At 45.9% G+C, this 20234-nt stretch overlaps 1 protein-coding gene across 3 annotated transcripts in view; it reads left to right on the top strand.

Annotated features, from left to right (window-relative positions):
- The window catches only part of acot7 (acyl-CoA thioesterase 7), an 89611-nt gene that overhangs the window by 60358 nt on the left and 9019 nt on the right, over positions 1-20234 (top strand). For all 3 annotated transcript variants that reach the window (XM_062541336.1, XM_062541337.1, XM_062541338.1), the window contains 2 exons: positions 2845-2961; positions 15220-15401. In XM_062541336.1, the coding sequence (XP_062397320.1) occupies positions 2845-2961; positions 15220-15401 (299 nt within the window). The remainder of the gene's footprint in view (positions 1-2844; positions 2962-15219; positions 15402-20234) is intronic.

The raw sequence follows: 20234 nt of genomic DNA, 5'->3' as shown, positions 1-20234 counted from the left end.
CTTTTTTCTTTCTGTCTCTCGCAGTGTTTTTCTTTCTGTTGAGCTCTTTCTCATGCCATTTTCCCTCTCTGTATTTCTCTACTACTTCCTTGAACATTTTCTCCTCTCTTGAATGCACTATATCTATCTGATGCTCTCTCTTTCTTTCTTTCTTTCTTTCTTTGTCTCTCGCTTTCTCTCTCTCTCTCTCATCATTATCAGTTCCATCTTCACTCCACTGGTCATGACATTTCCTGAGTTGGTGGACTTGATAAGTGCCCCCCCCCCATCCCTACCCTCTCATCCGCAGTGTGGCTCTTTCATTCGATATGACCTCCCAGGCTCCATCCAGCTCAGATGCATGGCTGTCAATCACAGATACATTGAATTCAGAATATCCGTGATATTTGATACTTGGGCGCCAACAATGGGAGTATTCAGAAATCCAAGCTGCGTCATATTGTCAGTCATATGTGGAGAAGGCGGATAGTGCCTCCATTGTGTGCTGTCGTTGTGAAAGGGCCATGGTAACTCAGAGAGAGAGAAAATGTTGAAATTGAATTGTCTCTCTATCATTACATTGCATGTAAATGCAATGTACTGTTATCACTGTTCTTCTTATTATTATTCTTCCGACCAAAATCAACGATCAAAGGCTCTAAAACCACTGAACCGTTTGACGTCATTCAAGCACTCCTACAAAGGTCTCGAAACGGAGATTTGTTCTATTATTTGTCACATTTGTGAACTTTATACTTTTTGAGATATTTACGATAAAAGAGTTTAAAATTCCCATAGAGTTTACATTGAGACCCTTTGGCGGCAAAGATTAATTGTTACGTCAGTGCTCAGCTGTCAGTAATCAAGGATCTCTGAGTCTGATCCAAAGCCATGCCATCACCGCTGCGCTAAACCAGGCTAACGTGAATGTTACGTTACGTCTACAGCTGTGAAAACATTCTACCATGCCACTGGAATCCAGGACGTTGTTGTCTTGTCTCCTGTTAGGCTACTCCTTACTTGATTTGTTTAAATCGTTACAGTAGCCTAACCGGTTTGCTCTCGGTAACGTTATCAACAGCTAAAGACAATCTAACCTAAAGACAATCTAACCTAACGTCAATGTAAACACTGTATTTAGCTAACGCCAAGCAAACTTGCTCCAGGCTAACGTTTAACGTCGGGGTAGGCTGCAAGGCGAACAGGGTTTAGCAAGCTAGTCGACTTGCCAGCCAGGCAATCATTTAAAGCTTTCGGTATCATTCACAAATTAAAAACCTAAGCTTATCGTACATTCCTATTAGGACAATCACGCACCTGAACACACTTCGAAGAACATACTAGCTCATACTGTAAAATGTGTAGCCTACATAAAATATCCTACGGTAAGCTAACGTTACATTTGCTAGATATCCTACCTGTTGCTGCATCATCGTTGATTGGCGTTGTTTGAGTATTCCATGCCTACTTTTAACCTGCATTAGTGTAGATATGAAGGCTAAGCTATCCTACCAGTCGTTTCACTACTAAAGTGTCAGCTCTTGCAACTCGTTTGAAGTTGGCAACTTCATTTCAGTCTTTTCAAATTCTAATAAATGAAGAGTTATTTTCCAAAATAGCCTATATCCACAATTTTGATGCATTTTCATAAATCACTTTTTAAATGTGACTTTCCAAGTAATTTCAGTGGAATTGTAATTGGGTTATTGTTATTTATCTATTCGTCTGTGTAGCCTAGTTGTCTTTTTAACTATAGGCCTAGGCCTAATGATGTCAGTAACCTTTTTGCATTTACATGCAATGGTAATTCCTTCCATGGAATTACATTTTCTAGTTTGACATTGTGGTCACTGCATAACTCAGTCCTGAACAGACACAACACCGTCTACAGAGGTGGTACTCTCTACATTGTTTCGTCATCTGGAACTTTTTCGCAAGCCGGAACAACTTGTCCATGACAGAGCCGTAAAACTGAGATCAGGCCTCCCTGGGTGCCTGCCCTGGCTATTTTTTTTTAACTGTGACTGTGAAGTTACATCTGTCTCCAGATCAGCTCTCGCCGTACGCTGTTCCCTCTGGGCCGCAGTGGGCCACAATTGTTCGTCAGCGAGCAGTGTTTTCCTAAAGCTGCCGCCTCTAAAAAATGCCACGTCAGCCGATGGGCAGACAGAGCATTAATCAATGTGAATCACTGACAGCTGATATTATTGCCACTTTAGCCTGGAGTGCAGCTGGAGGGGGAGTTCACACTGCGAGGGTTATTTTAGGATATTAGTGGAATCGGAGTCTATTAGTGTGTCCTCCCGTGAAAGTCACATTCTGTGAAGACACACAAAGAGAGAGAGAGATGTGGGCCAAAGTCTAGAATATGGAGATGGACACTCAAAAGGTGTCCTACTACAGTATGATGGGCTAGTTGGAGATTTTGTGCCCTTCACATCTCGTGCAGACTTCCATGGGTTGGACGTTTGCAAGTGTCAGCATAACGGAAGCCAAATAGTTTTGTGCCTTTGTTCCTTGTTCCTGAGTACATGAGCATTGAGTAGATTTCATAGCCTAATCAAAGATCCTTCATTACTGACAAGATAGAGCAACATAATGCATCTCTATGGAAGCAAAATTCGAACAGTTCCTGTCTGCTTAAAGAGGCGTGTCGCAAAGACGTCACAGTGGGATATCGATCTCTGTCAGTTCAGTTCAAATGTAATGTCGCTTTCTAGGTCTGCTTAAAGGGGGATTTCGCCCCCGTCCCCTTTGCGAAAACAGAACGCGGAAATCGTCGAATGCTTGCGCCTAGTCTCGCTCCGCTTCAACCCTCTCTGGTTTCAGAGCCTAATCCTTCCTCTGGCCTCTCTTGTGTGTTAGGAGTGACCATGAAGCTGATGGACGAGGTGGCGGGAATCGTGGCCCACCGCCACTGCAAGACCAACATCGTCACGGCCTCAGTGGACGCCATCAACTTCCACCGCAAGATCAACAAAGGTAAGATGTCCACCCAAAGCCCTCTCACCAGCAGAGACATTAGTGAGGCTGAATGGTACTGTAGCTCACTAATGAACAGCGTGAACCAAACTTCCACCGTAAGATCAACAAAGGTAAGACGTCCACCCAAAGCCCTCTCACCAGCAGAGACATTAGTAAGGCTGAATGGTACTGTAGCTCACTAATGAACAGCGTGAACCATCCTCAGGCTACAGTCACCTTGACATATCAGGCCTCTAATTTCACATTTGATGGAAAATATTCTGCTGGTGTCCCTCGTGAAAAAAAAAGAAAGATCTCCTAATTCCAAATGCAGGGCATTTGAAGAAATGTCCTTACATCCGTTCTGCTGAGACATTTTCCTCTAATGAATTCCAACTTCCTGAAAAAAGGCTTTAATTCCAGTCACAGCCGAGCGTCTACAGTAGAAAAATCGAGAGTATTTTTGCACAGTTTCTCGCCGAGCTTATCGGCAGGCGCTGACCTTGGGAGAGGACAAATGGACGGCTGAAATGAAGTGGCGGGCCTTAAATGCAGTAAAACATCTCTGCACAAGTCCCCCGGGCGCCACCGGCAACAGTAAAAACACATCCATCACAGGACATGCGATCACCAGCAGGATCCGGCAAGAGAAAGAGAAAGAGAGAGAGAGTGAGAGAGAGAAAGAGAGAGAGAGAGAGAAAGAGAGCGAGATATGTGGCCCTTCAAGCTCCCTAGTTGCAGAAAGAATCACTCCGCTGGCAACAATGGCAGTCCACACTCAAGATGTTAAATAACATCGCTAAGATAGAGGAGGTTAATGGTCAGGATAGGTCCAAATAGATCTGCTGTTGATGCTCTCCCTTGGATGGACCCAGTTCAGAGTCATTTGAGTTTGATTTGAATTCAGGTCTGATTGTGGACCCAGTTCATGTTGTCTTATGTCATAGTGCCATAGAGAGGTATACAGTATGGTACGGTACGGTACGGTACGGTATACACACCATACATACGATACTTCTAATTGGTAGAAGTGGTCCAGGAAGGAATATTAGACCATGCACAGTTGCCATAGTTTCAGCACATCAGATCCTGCTATGTAGTATGCAGTTCAACGGATGGATGTGAGATACAATGTGAGCATTTACTCAAGTGATTCTGAGTGCTTTCGTCTGAATGTTAGACTGATGCGGCCATTTCTAACTCACATCTTCACTCATGACACATGTATGTTAAGAGTTCCCAACCGGAGCTGAAAGTGTATCATCCATTTTTCACAAGTCACGAGGGAATCATTTGACTTTCAAATTTGGTCAATACACTCTGAAATGCATGTATTTAGCCCAGACTGCTTATTTCTTCTTTAATGGTTGAGGAAGAAACCCTTTAACCGTTGCATAGAGAGGACGTGAGACGACTACAAAGCACAATTGGTGGGAGATGTATCTTAGTCTGTTCCCCATGGAGCTGGCACTCTGTTATTCAGCCAGACTTCAAACTTATTTTCTTTATAAGACACTGGAGGGTGTGTGTGTGTGTGTGTGTGTGTGTGTGTGTGTGTGTGTGTGTGCCTAGTAAAGGATTGAGTGGTTATTAATTATTTAGACCATGAAATATTTAATCTATTACTTCCTCTGGTTCGTTTATCATAGACATCTCCTGCTCTCAGGTCTATCTCACTAACTATCTCCCAAGATAAATACCAACACAGCACAATGAATTGGCTCTTAAGGAAAGCGTTTGTGTAGATAGTGGGCTAAGCATGTTGAAGTCTTTGAACAGTTGTTCCTAGTAGACCTTAATTAGGGTACTTTCAGACTAGATGTATTTTCCGCAGTCGTCGACGTCCGTTTTATAATATAATATGTATGGAGCATGTTTTACATATAATCCTATGGAGTAGAATGTGTTTCACATGTAATCCTATGGAGTAGAACAATGGAGTAGACCATGTTTTCAAAAAAGTCATTGGCTTCTTTTAAAACACGATCGCAGGCGTCTTTTTTTGCATCTCAGAGTTGTTTTTAAAGTTGAGAAATATTCAACTTCACCCCGTTTTTTGACAGCTGACCAATCACAAGCAGATAATCGATACATGTGGTTAAGACGCCTCCAGCTGCTTTTTTGGAAGAAAAACGATGGCAGATTTTTTAAAAACGGAAAAAAGAGGTCTGCACAACTTCTTGCCAGAAAAAGAAACTCTGACAAGTCTGCACGTACTCTTGCAGTGCATGCTTTCTTCATAAGTCCTTGCCTATTTAATTGACCAAATTGCAATGAGTAGCTGCACTACCAATGTCCTAGTGACACTAACTAGTGACACGGTACCTTTTATACCTTATTGCACTGTATCTTTAATCAATTTATTGTACTATCGTATTATTGTATTATTGTATTATTGTATTCTCTAGTTATCTTAAGTAATTTAATTGAAATCACCGCAACCTTGAAATATAGGATTGCCATAGTTGAAAAGTTTTTTAAAAAAAAATCTAGTGATGTTACTTTAAACTCAGTTGAGAAATTCCCCAGTGCTCTTGTTGGAGACCTAAATCTAAGGGCCTGGCTATGCAGACTGGCATGTTATGGCATCATGTAAATGGGTTTCCTTCTCCTCCATTTGATGGTGTCCATATGGTGCCGCCTCCAGGCAGAGGCGTTACAGTACTGTACGTCTCCCTGAGTGCCTGATGGACGAGGTCAGTGTAGAGGAGTGAGGCTGCCCGGACGCCTTCCTCCTCGGGATCTCAGGAGATTCATGGGGACTTCTTTGGATTGTTCATTTCAGCCCTTTTCATAAGGCTTTTTTTATGTGTGTGTGTGTGTGTGTGTGTGTGTGACTGTGTGTGTGTGTGTGTGTGTGTGTGTGTGTGTGTGTGTGTGTGTGTGTGTGTGTGTGTGTGTGTGTGTGTGTGTGGTTTGTTGGATTTAGACTTACAGTATCTGTATTTGTCTTTGAAGGGAATGTGGAATACTTCTGACAATTGTATCTGTTGGGAGTTGGGACATATGCACAGATTGCATATGGGGTTTATATGAATTGCCAAAATAGGTTGTGTTACGTGCATCACATAGTGATTATGACCTGATTAAATATAGATAACAACATGCACTTGGACTTGTTACCCAAGTCCTTGGTAGGGCCATACGTTTCTGGCTTAGCAAAACGTACTATGCATATTCCTGAATGTGGAATGTGGAATGCATGTAAGACTACTAGCAGAAGAGGCTGTAGCACAGACGTGTGTCGTGTCTATGTTGTGACGTGTTTATCGAGTATATGGGGCTGGGTTGTGTGAGTACTGTATGTGGGGCTGGGTTGTGTGATTATGTGGGGCTGGGTTGTGTGAGTATGTGGGGCTGGGTTGTGTGTGTATGTGGGACTGGGTTGTGTGAGTGTGTTGGGCTGGGTTGTGTGTGTATGTGGGGCTGGGTTGTGTGTGTGTGTGGGGCTGGGTTGTGTGTGTATGGGGCTGGGTTGTGTGTATGTGGGGCTGGGTTGTGTGTTGTGTGCTTGGAGCCGGGGCCGGTGTCAGGAACAGTGGCCTGTGATCAGCAGGGCCATCTGTCACAAGCTCCACTGAGGCATACAGAGTCCAGACGCCTGGTCACATACAGTACAACACACACACACACACACACACACACACACACACACACACACACACACACACACACACACACACACACACGCACGCACACACAGGAGACATACATTTGTAAACACACACATACACACACATACACAAGCTTTCACTGACTGACCCTGTCAACACAAGCACTGTTGTGTGCGCTGTGCACTGGCAACACATAAAAATGTGTGGTCAAGCAAGCGGCCAACTACAGCAGCCGTCTGTCAGCGCTCCTGTCCTGCTGCCCCTCAGACATGGCACACATTCTTCAAGAACTTCTGAAACGGGCAAACGTACTGTAAATCAAGCGCTATCCACCTCTTTCCTTAACCCGGAAATATGTATCGTTGCGATGGTTACGATACTGTTTTCAACTTCCGTTCATTCTGTTAACATGTGCGTTCTCCGTAACTAACTAGATTATGCCTCAACTTAGATTTCTTTCGAAAATATTGACAATTCTGCCCTCAGCATGTATATACTACATCATATATAACCGATATAAAATAGAAAAGTTTACTTTTATATGCGTTATGATATGTTAAGCACCGTAAACCGTCACGTTAAAACAGATACAATGCAGCAGTGATGTATAAAGTACTAGAGATCCAGACTTGAGTAGAAGTACAAGTGCTATATCAAAAAAGTGACTTGAGTAGAAGTAGAAGTGCTCTTTAAAAACCGTACTTAAGTGGAAGTACTAAAGTATTAAACATGTTTTGTACTTAAGTATTGCAAGTAGTTTATTTTTTAAAATACTACTCAAGTACTGAAAGTAAAAGTAGAAGTATTATGTAATTAGCTGATTTGCGAACAAGATGGGTGCAAAAGGTATCAGCACAATCGTTCAGTGCAGGCCCCTTGGCAGACACACAGGGACACAGGGACCCACAGGGACCCAATGTCATTTGTAGGGGTGTTATGACCGATACAACTCACTTTTAATACAATAATAGGTATACAGAATCATTGATCGTCTGTAGCCATCTATCTATCTATCTATCTATCTATCTATCTAATGCATCAGTCAGTAGCCATAGCATGAAAAATACATGATAAGACTATAGTGTCACAATTGTTTTAACATAAGTTAAGAATTTTGATACTGATTTGATATGGGAGCCCCACCACACCAGCGGAGACCAGACATTACAAGGCATACTTCCAACACAGTGAAAAGGTGGCTTCATATCATATGTGAACATATTTTGAAATTCATATGAAGTTTACATTAGGCCTATTTATGATCTGCACAATTAGTTAAAATACATACAGTAGTATGTTGAGTATTTGATATAGGTTTTTTATTTTGACTCACATTTTACACGATTGTCATATTGACTTACATTTATCTTTAACGTCAACTGTCTAATTGAGTGCCTGTCACTTTAAAAGAACGTGAGAGTAATTAGGCCTCAGTCATGGTAGGTTATCCGGCTAGTCTAAAATAGGCATAATGCATAGAAATATGTGGAAGCAATGCTTATGTTTTCTATGTAATTTATGTAGTTTAAATAAATGTTCTAAAACCAAACAAGTGGAAGAACACAATATTCAAGTAGTAGGCTTATTGTGGGGTGCTACACAGACTGAAGTCGGAGACCAAGAAGAAATGTTGCAATTCAAAAACGGGATTAGGCTACTCGAGAATGACTTATTGTACAAATGAATGCTTCTCATGTAGCCTAACTTCACCTTGATTTTCTCGCGAACCCTTAATTACAGCAACTATTTAATACCATTGGAAAGCTAAGATCGTGCTGTCAACAAGTGACACGCACGTGATCAGTGTGACTAGGACTTCGTGAGCAATCCGGAACGGATTTGTTCGTGAATCGTGACAGACACACCAGTAACGAGTAACGATGGAGCACATAAAAAATGTATCGGAGTAAAAGTACTATACTCATCGAAAATATGTAGTGAAGTAAAAGTAGAAGTAGCAGAAAAAAATACTACTCCAGTAAAGTACAGATACTGCATTTCAGTACTTAAGTAGAGTACTTAAGTAGTTCTACTTCGTTACTATACATCTCTGCAATGCAGCTTCGCCGGAAATAGAAAACCGTCTCGGTGTCATGGCGACCCCCATTGTTGGGCTGCGGAATATCGTGGATACTATACACCGTAATCAAACACTGTAAACGCTAAAATTACCAATAGAATCTGGTCTGGGGAGGTTCAGCAGTCAGATTTCAGCATTGTTGAAAGGCAGTGTGGGGGCCATGTTGTTTTCTGTGAACACCAGAAGCCAGAACGTGGACACACAGAAGGCCAGTTTGGCTTCACAGGCATGCAGCTTCAGGAAGCCAAAGGAATGCAAACTCAATGAGAAAGTCAGTGTGTGAGATTTGAAGATGAGTATTGTGAATTACCGAAAAATTTTAAATTGTTTGAATTACCAAAAAATGAGTACTGTGAATTACTGAAAAAAATTAGTATTGTTACCTCCACCAAGGAGGTTATGTTTTCGTCGGGGTTTGTCTGTTTGTTTGTCTGTTTGTTGGCAAGTAATGTTGTGAGTAATGGATGGATTTCGACAAAATGTTTAGGGAAGGTCTGAAATCACCGTATCACCGCCTGGATTCAGGAGGCGGTTATGTTTTTCGCTGGACGGTGTAATGGCATGGTATGGCCATGTGGTGGCGATCTGAATAGTTTAGGGTCAAATGTATGACAACCAAGGAAGAACAATACAGGCGAAGGTCTGCACTCTCTGAGTGCTTTTCTAGTGTGAATTACCGTCAAACATTAATTCCGACAACATTGTTTGGAAATTATTATTGCCATATACCGGTAGTAAGCACAGATTAAGCCTAATTTCCTGTTTGGAAATATCTGTTGTCAGAACCTGACTGTGCGTGAGTTGTAGCTGACGGCATGTTGGTGTGAATGGTCCAGGCGCAGGGTTCCCATCGCTGAGCTCCTGACGCAGAGACACGGCACGTCCAGCGTCCTGGGCTCCATGGGGCTCAGAGGGGCCTTCCACACTGACCATTAGGGGAATACAACCGTGCTGGCTTACTCCATTTATGGCCTCTTCTTCTCTTATGCTGTCTCTTGCTCTTTTCCCCTGTGTGTGTGTGTGTGTGTGTGTGTGTGTGTGTGTGTGTGTGTGTGTGTGTGTGTGTGTGTTTAATGATGAGACAGAGATATAGAGTGAGTGAGTGTTCACTGCTAATGTTATTTCTAGGGATGCACCAATGGTGAATTTCTGGGCCAATAACGAAGCATAACAAAAACAACTTGGCCGATATCGATATGCTTTTCTTTGTTTGTTTACTCAGTTGTTGTTAATCATAACCTTTAAAAGAGTGGAAACAAGAATATTCATAAAAGAAAATAACTGAACTATTTTAAGTCTTTCAGGCTTTCGTAGCCCATGATTTACCTAGTGCAGAATTGATTCAACATAACAGATGAATCGTCAGCTACTGGCAATCGTTAAATGTCATATAAATTTACCAATAGCTGAAATCAGTCAATAAGGTATGTGTGTGTGTGTGTGTGTGTGTGTGTGTGTGTGTGTGTGTGTGTGTGTGTGTGTGTGTGTGTACTGTGTATTCAGTAGAGAAGCAGCATGTGGCACTTGGCTCCCTGTGTGTGTATACTGTATGTGCATGCATGTTCCTTTTAAAATATCTCTCGGCGTCTTTGTGTGTGTGTACTCTGTACTCGCGCACAAAGAGAAAGAGAAAGCGAGAGCTCCCTCGGTAGAGGTGGATCGAGCGGTACAGTACATTAATTAGGCATGAGACGAGGCTATTTTCTGCACTTCACAGGAGCCCAGTAATCCAGCCTCTGCCGCCGCTGCGGCTGCCTTGTGCTGGTTGTAGCGGTAGCGGTAGCGTTAGCGGCCCACTGCAGCAGGGCTTAGCATCCAGCCGTCTGGAGAATACTCCTGCTGCTATTTTTACCTCACGCGCGGCTATTTTTAGCCAATTATCTGAATAGTTGAACACAGAACACATGCCCCTGGCTCATCTCCACCACCGACTCGAGCATCCACCGTGAAATCGCATCCAAAAAAAGAAGTGCACGGTGGGGGGTGGGGGGGGATGAAAATGGAATTGGACTGACGATCAGAGCACACACACACACACACACACACACGCACACACACACACACACACACGCACATATATATTTGCACATGCACATGATTCTCAGCTAACTGAAGCGAGTCCTGGCACGAGTGCGTTGTCTAGAGGCAGGACTGCCCGGGACTACTCTTGAAGAGCTGACCGCGCTGCCCGCAGCCTCTTTGGCCCTGAGACTGGCACAGGTCTGCTGGGAGCTGGCTGGAGAGAGACACAGAAGAGATAATAAAGTAAAGAGGGGGGGGGGGGGGGCACAGCAGAGAATCAACCAGCACCACCAGTCTCTGTTGCCATGGAAATAAGAAATAAGACAAGACTTGTACTGTACTTCAAAGAAGGCTGGAAATAGATCTCCCCCCCCCCCCCTCCAGCTCCCAGGCTCCCACCCCTCTCCACCTCCCCCGTACATCAAATCCTCCGTGGTCCTTCTCAGTCCCTCACTCCCTGCCAGAGCACCTGAGGGATGGATACTGGGCCTCGCCTGCCCTGTGGAGGAGACACAGACGGGGCTGCATGGGGCTCATGGGAAGGCAGGCGTTTGTTTTGGTTTTGTGTGGGTGTGAATGTGTGTGTGTGTGTGTGTGTGTGTGTGTGTGTGTGTGTGTGTGTGTGTGTGTGTGTGTGTGTGTGTGTGTGTGTGTGTGTGTGTGTGTGTGTGTGTGTGTGTCTGTCTGTGTGTGTATGTGTGTGTGTGTGTGTGTGTGTGTGTGTGTGTGTGTGTGTGTGTGTGTGTGTGTGAAAACCTCATGCCTTTGGCTTAGGCTATGGACCAACTGGTGTGTGTGTGTGTGTGTGTGTGTGTGTGTGTGTGTCTGTGTGTGTGTGTGTGTGTGCGTGCGTGCGTGCGTGCGTGCGTGCGTGCGTGCGTGCGTGCGTGCGTGCGTGCGTGCGTGCGTGCGTGCGGGTGTGTGGGTGGGTGGGTGGGTGGGTGTGAATGTGTGTGTGTGTGTGTGGGTGTGTGGGTGGGTGGGTGTGTGTGTCCATTACATGAGGGCTGTTAGACTTCCTCCTGCTCCCTCTGCCTGTCCCATTTTCCTCTCTGGTCCAAAAGTGCGCAGGCTCATTCACATTCTGTGTTGATCTCCACCAGAGTTGTGTGTGTGAAACTCAGATGGCTCGGTGTAATGGAAAAGTAAAAGAGCTACAATTGCGGTTAAAAAAAAAAATCCTGCAGGATAAGATCAAAGTCCTCTGCTGAGAAACATGGAGGTAATTGCTCCTGGAGGTTTGGTGCAAGAGGCATTCATGTGTGTGTGTGTGTGTGTGTGTGTTTGTGTTTGTGTACTCAACTTTAGACATGGTAAACATTGAGAAATATCTCTCCAAACAGACACTTCAATGTTTCATAAACCAGTATATGCTTCCTATTCATATTATGTTGATGTTTGCACACTGAAAGCATGCTGTTTTGGAAGACTGAAAGACCTGCTTGGCCACATCAAAAAGGCTTCTGCTTTTAAAAACCCAAACTGTTGCATATGAATGCATGACAGTTTTCACACATCTCCCGATGGCCTGTCTGAATGTGTGCATTGGATCATGATCCAGTGCCAACAGTAGGCTAATTAACTGTGACAGCCGCAGCCTCATGGTATATAACAGGTCAAATCTCATTTGTGTGTGTGTGTGTGTGTGTGTGTGTGTGTGTGTGTGTGTGTGTGTGTGTGTGTGTGTGTGTGTGTGTGTGTGTGTGTGTGTGTGTGTGTGTGTGTGTGTGTGTGTGTGTGTGTGTGTGTGTGTGTGTGTGTGTACTGCATGTCTGTGTGTGTGTGTTTGCAAGAGATAGTGAGGGTCCAAGAGAAAGTGGACATAAGGCAAAAGTGGATGAGGTGAACTGCCTGCACTAATGGTGGTGCTAGCGGTGGACGCGGGGGGAGGAGAGAGGCGGTGAGTGTGCTGGGTGGACTGATGGAGGAGCATGATTGCGGAAGGCCGGGCCTGGCTGGCTAGCTGGCTCTGTGTGCTGTCTTGTGTCGTGCCTTTCTCCAGGCTGCACAGGGTGCACTTCCTGTCTGTGTGCGTGCCTCTCACCAGCTGCCACTGTGAAAGGGACTCTCACTCACGCACACACACACACACTGCACCCACATGCATACACTCTCACACACACACACACACACACACACACTGCACCCACATGCGCACGCACACACACACACACACACACACACACACACACACACACACACTGCACCCACATGCGCACGCACACACACACACACACACACACACACACATACACACACACACATACACTGTACCCACACACACATAAACATGGAAATTGAAGTGCTCACACATGGACACAACACTAACACATGCATTTCCATCCAAATGTGCTCACGCACAGTCTATAGAGAGAGACAGCCAGACGCAAGCAAATTGCCTTCCCCTCTGCTATGCCTACAGAAGCACTTCCTAAATACCCCCCACACAATGAAATCCATATAGCAGACCTGCACATGCACATTCCCATCCATATTATTAACAAGAGCATGCACATATTAATATACTTGCACACACACACCTTTTAGAAGCTGAGAATTCTAAAAGGGGCTGAAAATCATATTCTTATTACCTCCGCCAAGGAGGTTATGTTTTCATTGGGGTTTGTCTGTTTGTTTGTTTGTTTGTTTGTTTGTCTGTTTGTCTGTTTGTTAGCAAGATAATGCAAAAAGTTATGGATGGATTTCAATTAAACGTTCTGGAAAGGTCTGAAAAGACCCAAGGAAGAAACTATTACATTTTGGGAGTGATCCGGATCACCAACGAATCCAGGAGACGCTTGGTGGAAGTCTGCTCTCTTGGAGTGCTTTTCTAATATTAGACTATATATACTGTATATCCCTGTCTTGTGGTGAACACATCATCCTGAGAAGCCCCATGCTGGAGCAGATGGTGTCATGGCTCTGGAGCCCTTACTTGGTCCTCCTCTGCTAGTATGAAAGCCACTGAGCTCACCAGACTTGTTCAGTGTGTAACGGTAGCCAGATGGTACAGTATGTGTAGATGTGTGTAATGGGTACATTGTGTAAACCTCCCTTCCCCACGCCGTAAGAGCCTGGGCTTACAGGAGTCCCGATTCCGAAGTGCAGCAGATTCAGGTGTCTGTCCACTGTCACGGTCATAGATCAGTGTGAGGGACAGAGGTGGCCACCCCATGTTTAGAGGTGCGCCACTGGACACGGTGGTGTTTTAGGGAAGGAGGTGGCAGGAGACAGTATTAAAAATATAGAGGAATCCATACAAATCAATACAAAGTATAGAGGATTTATTGTCCATATAAACATTCAGATCCGGGAAGCACAGTCGGAGTCCAGGCATGAAATACAGGGCTCTTCAGTACACTCAAGACAACACTTCTCTCATAGTCAAGAAAGTAGGCCATTTCTTTTAGGCACCCGGTCCAAACAAAGGCGACCTTGTAAAACTCTGGACCAACTTTTCCCTGGATTCACAGCAGGCAAGGGTTAACTTCTTGAACTTCCAATAGCACTATACTTTGAAATGAAGCTGCCTTTAAGTCCCTGTTTAGTAGATAGATAGATAGATAGATAGATAGATAGATCTATAGATAGATAGATAGATCTATCATCTATCTATACTTTGAAATGAAGCTGCCTTTAAGTCCCTGTTTACATGTAGGAAAAACACATATACTGTAATTTTATGCCATTTGCTCTTTCATTTACATGAAAATGAATGTTTTATCTGCCTTGTTTGAGATCTCTGATTGGCTACCTCTTTGCTCGAGGGGTTCGTGACACCTTTCCACAGCTGTTCCACTGCTACAAGTCTTTTATTCTCTGTAGCACCATTGGCTAGGTGCAAAAAGGTTAACATACAACTCTGTGTCGTTATTATAGTCTCTCCATGCATGTGAGCAATGTGCTACTGCACTAACAGTACGGTACTTCGCAGAAAGCCAGGGCCAGGCAGGGGTTAAAAGGCGCGGATGCTCCGCGAAGCGTCGATATCCAGCCGACGTGATAATGAAGAAGGATCACGGCGCTCACGGCGCTCACGGCGCTCACGGAGCTGCGGCCTCAACAAGTGCACTGACGGCTGATCTCAGACCAGCCGGAGCTGAGCTGTGGAAAAAGAGCGGCGCTGTGGGTCACGAGTCACGACTTCCTCGCGTCTCGCTCCGGATGGTAGCGCTCGTCGTCAGAAACTTTATCACCCCTCGTCAACGCCCATCTGACGATGAATCAGGCGCACATTCAAACGTGGCATGAAAAGAAAAGGTGATGAAGAGGAGGAGAATAGGCCATGATGAAGAGGAGTGACATGTGGCATTGTGTGTTCTAGAGACCAGATCCTGATCTGTCCTTCAGAGTAGTGCAGTGTGGAAGGAGATGTGGAAATCGTATGGGTACAAATAGGCCTCACGTCACACTGCTTTGTGCCATGAATGTAAATAACATATATATTATACGTGACTTCTTTTCAGGGTCGCACATGTAGTGCCTGAGGTCATGTGTATTAGTGTGTGTGACCTTTGCCTCTCACCTCTGCCCCCCCCCCCCCCCCCCCCCCCCCTTCAGGCTGTGTGATCACGGTGTCCGGCCGGATGACCTTCACCAGTAACAAGTCCATGGAGATCGAGGTGTTTGTGGACGCCGACCCGCTGGCCTCGGAGGAGGGGAAGTTCCGCGCCGTCACTGCCTTCTTCACCTACATCTCCCTGGACAAGGAGAACCGACCGCTCTCAGTGCCTCCGCTCAACGTAAGCGCACCTTCTGCGCCACACACACACACACACACACACACACACACAGAGAGAGAGAGAGAATCCTCATCGTGTGTCTCGGAGTTAGTTTAGTCTTGCCAAAATGTCATCATCGATGTGTTTCTGTGTAGTGAGATCATTTCGACTGGACGTGAGCGCGCCGGTGTTTGCTAAAGGGCAGCCGCTGATCTGAGTGTCAGCCGAGTATTGACGCTGCACGGGAGGCAAGCAGGCCCACCTCAGGTCCTGTTTGTCTACCGGTGACGGGGGGGGGGGGGAAAGTCCCGTTTTGAGCGAATGATTCCCATCCCGCCGTTACACGCGTCGTTCACACAAATAGGTGTGGGGATTTTTAAGCAGCTCGTTGGCCTTCTGCTCCAATACAGCTGTTTACACCTGAGCGTAACCGAGCATCCTGACAATCTGAAGCGCCTTCAGCCATTCAGGATGCAGATGGCGTGCTTCCTCATTGTGATTGGCCACAGAGGGTCGTATAGAGGGATGAATAGAAAGGAGGCACAATTCCTTCTCCTCCTCCTCCTCCTCCTCCTTAAGCCAAACTTACCCTGATCCCCTGAGCTGCTCCCCATCTCCCGGGGGAAAAAGCTATTTCTGGAGTGATTTATCCATGGCTGGATTTCCTGGAAAGGATGTCGTGAGCGGAACCTGGCCCCCCTACTCCAAATTGCTGTGTGAATTGAGACTCGACTCGGCCCCTCCAGTCTAGACCTGCACTGGCGTCTTATCGGGGAAGCCAGCTCTGATGGGGGTGGGTGGGTGGGTGTGTGTGTGTGTGTGTGTGTGTGTGTGTGTGTGTGTGTGTGTGTGTGTGTGTGTGTGTGTGTGTGTGTGTGTGTGTGTGTGTGTGTGTGTGTGTGTGTGTGTGTGTGTGTGTGTGTGTGTGTGTGTGTGTGTGTGTTTGTGTTTGTGTGTGCGCACGCATGTGTGGGAAGGGGGACTAAATGTTTCCACGGGAGCGACATTAGCCCTCAACATATTCAGTGCAGAAAAACATTTATGGAAACAGGTTTAAAAACTAGGATGAAATATTCATGTGGCGCAGTAGCATGTTGGTGTTGGGTGGCAGCCCTGGATGACATCCAGTCATTAGAATTCGCATGAAACCCGAGATCGACGTGTGCTGCATTACTGTTGAAATCCCCCCCCATCCAATCCCTTCCCAACTGCTCTCTCGTGGGAGCACTGGAGTCCTCTCCTCATCTCCCTCACTCCCTCAGTATACGCAAGTACAAGGCTGTCACCCCCCCTCCTCTCATTCCCATCTTGAAATGTATTATTTTATCATTTATTTTATGCAGTATTGCACTATGAAGTGCAAAAAGACAAATATGTATTATATACTGTATATATGTAAGGGATAATCAACAATGCGCCGTGCGTTTCTAGGAAAATAATGCACGTTCGAAGTGGTAGTAAGGACGCGACGCCACAGGCGGAGGGGACTTTACACTTCGATAAGTGCATTATTTTAGAAACGCACGGCGCGGAGTTGATTATCCCGCTACTATCATTTTCGATAATATTGTCGCTGTCTTAGATACAATGTTGCTGTTTTTACCGTTACATTTACATTGGCGAATTAATATTCAAGTGTAATAAGCCCAAAAGAAGGGAACTTCTTCATAGCCGTGCGGTATATTGAAAAATAATGCACGTTCCAAATAGCGCATCACAATAGGACATTTCACCAAGCATATGTATATAAAAGAAAAACATATATGAAAAAAGACCTGGCTACATAGTACATGCAGTAACCCCATCGCCGCCACCAAACCCTTCTCCATCCTTCCTCGTGTTTTTCTCTTTCCCTTTTCCCGCCCTTTTTCTCACTTTGCCTTCTCGTCTCGCCATCTCTGCACTTCCTTCACATGCCCCACCTGATGTTGGCGACGAGCGTGTGTTAGCGCGTCGCTCTGAAATAGCAGCATTGTTAACAGGCTCTCAGCCCACAGGTGTAGGAGTGCTAGCGCCGTCGGTGACAGTGGCGCGGCTGACGCCGCCACCGCTAACCAAACAAACGGGGGGAAGAAATCCCACTCCACCTCCAAATCCGCGCATTGATTAGCCGCGAGCGGGGCCAGAGTTATTGTGTTTGCTCACAAAGTGCTCACTTAATCCGCCGCATAAATACGTTTTATGGATTTTTAACTCGGTGACTGTATAGCCGAGCGTTGGCCCCTGCCATTCTCTGTGTTAATGAAAGAGATGCTGTTGAAGATGCCGTGCAGAATGCTAATGATTGTGTGCTGAGAGAGGCTGAATATGTAAGCCTGCTCTTGTTGTAGTGTGAGGGAGAGGACTCTGCATTCGTTGACAAAGACACAAATGTGCACACACACACACACACACACACACACACACACACACACAGGCACACACCCATACAAACACATATATGCATGCATACATGAACTCATCAACTCATAACCTACTCATGTATACTCATACATACTCAATATATACCTACACACAAATGCACTCTCACACACACACACACACACACACACACACTGCACATACTTGCACACATTGTGGTCACACGTGAAGCAGAGCGTGCGTTGTGAGTGGGTGGATGGGGATGGTAATGTGTTTTTAATAAGATAACGGGCTCCGGGCTCCTCGGCAGCGGCAGTGAGCTGATCGATCAGAGCCGAGGCTGGAGAGAGAGAGAGAGAGAGAGAGAGAGAGCGAGAGAGCGAGCCCACTGGGCCTCTGAAGCAGGCCTCTGGAGACAGACACACTTGCAGCGCAGCCAACCAATAAACAACGCCATCGCCATGCTGCCCTGAAAAGCTCCGTTAGGTTCAGGACGGGCGAACCAACGAAACACGTAAAAGGTCACATCGCCCGTCGCTGCTCCCAAACAAAAAAATCGAATGGCATTTTCATGACCACGTGTGAGGTCGCGGCGGGCCCATGTGAAGTCCGTCCTCGGGAGAGGCGACCGGCCGTTTAGCCCGCGCATCAGTGCAGCAAGAGACCGCAGCAGAGAGCCAGCGCTGACCATGGGACTGTCCTCAGAACGCAAGAGTGCTGAATCCCACTCCTCCCCCGGGCAGCTCCTGCGCTATAAATACTACTGCGTTTAAAAATAAGAGAGGGGGAAGGAAGAGAGGGAGAGAGAGAGAGGGAGGGAGAGAGAGAGAGAGAGAGAGAGAGAGGGAGAGAGAAGATTGGAGTTGGATGAGCAGCCTTCAATTAATTGGCCTTGTCAGTTGGCAGCCAGTGGTGGCCATGTTCTGGCTCAAACATAGCTCATGGACGGGACGGCGGCTGCTATTTTTTGACTTCAGGTGTTTTTTTTTTGTTTTTTTTTTAAATCTCTCCAAGTCGAGAAGGGAAAAAAAATGCGAGTGTCTATTTATGGAGTTCCCGTTTTAGCTCTCTGAGCAGGGTTTCGGGGTGGAGGTGGATGTTGGGAACGAGGTACGGGGTGGGCTGTCAGATATGGCAGGGCACTGTGTGTGTGTGTGTGTGTGTGTGTGTGTGTGTGCGAGAGAGTGTGGGTGTTAAGGGGACTCTTTAGCATCACCACAGCACAGACAGAGAAAGTGAGCGATGCAGAGAGGAACACAGAGGGAGAGAAAGAGCGAGGGACAGAGTAGGCAGCGAAAAAGACAGACCATACATCCTCCGAGCGATTCGCCTTTGTCACGCGGCGGCCAGGGAAATGGTGGCGATACCTCTTGTGTGAGCGAGAGGCCTGGGAAACAGAAGAGAGAGAGGGAGAGAGAGAGAGTGGAGCGGAGGATGAGAAAGACAGAGATGCGAGAGAGAGAGTGGAGCGGAGGACGAGAAAGACAGAGAGCCGAGATAGGGAATCTGACAAGAGGAGATGAAGGCACCACAAGACAAGAAAGGAAGAGGGGGAGAGAGAGAGATAGAGAGAGAGGACGAATCACACACAAAGACATGTGAATGGAGGAGACCAGAGAGAAGGCTGTATAGAGAAGGCATTAACATCACCAGAGGAAAGAAAAGAAAAAAGATAGAGACAGAGAGATAGAAAGAGAGGGAGATAGACAGAGAGACAGAGAGGGAGAGAGATAGAAAGAGAAGAGACATTGCAAGAGATTCTTTTTCTTTCTCTTGCACAAACACTCAGCTGGTCCCTTCCTCGCAAAACAAGAGACGTTGCCATGGTTACGCCTAGTAGGCAACACGAGGCGCGGAGATTATTTTTAGCCGCGGTCGTTTAGCGAGGGGTTAAAGTGTGCACTGGGCACCACTCCTGAGGACACAAGAGCACCGAAAGATGCTAATGGCTGATCACGTATCAGAGAGCAGAGAGCAGCCATTGCATTCCACCGGAGAGCACGGTCAAGTGTCGGATCGCCGGACAGATTCAGTCGATTTCCGGTTGCCTGTTATACATTTTACAGTATTTTCTGACGCTGAGTTGTACATTCTGTGTAAAATATGTAGGATCAATCAACTACAGCTTTTGTTTTGTTCTGTTCTGTCGGGTGTTTTTGTGTGCTGCATATGCATGTGGTCATTCTCGGCTCGGTGGAGCTCACTGTATGGTCCCCATCGGTCAGTGTGGAGGAAAATGCCTGGATGACAACTCTGTTAATGCATGCATGCCTGCCCAGATTCATAGAGGCACATGCGCGTGCATGTGCGCGTACACACACACACACACACACACACACGCATGCATGCACACATACACAGTATCAAAATCTGCTCCAAAAGTCATGGCCTTGTCCAGATGGTTATTTCCATCTACCTGTTATTCACTGGTTAATGCCGCTGTGCCCAGTCTGGCTCTTGGCAGAGTTGTCCGGCCTGGCTGTGCCCCCAGAT

The sequence above is a fragment of the Sardina pilchardus genome, chromosome 7 (genome assembly GCF_963854185.1).
Source record: "Sardina pilchardus chromosome 7, fSarPil1.1, whole genome shotgun sequence".
Lineage (NCBI taxonomy): Eukaryota > Metazoa > Chordata > Actinopteri > Clupeiformes > Clupeidae > Sardina > Sardina pilchardus.
Note: the sequence above shows the minus strand (reverse complement) of the source record. Positions and strands in the feature narration are given on the sequence as shown.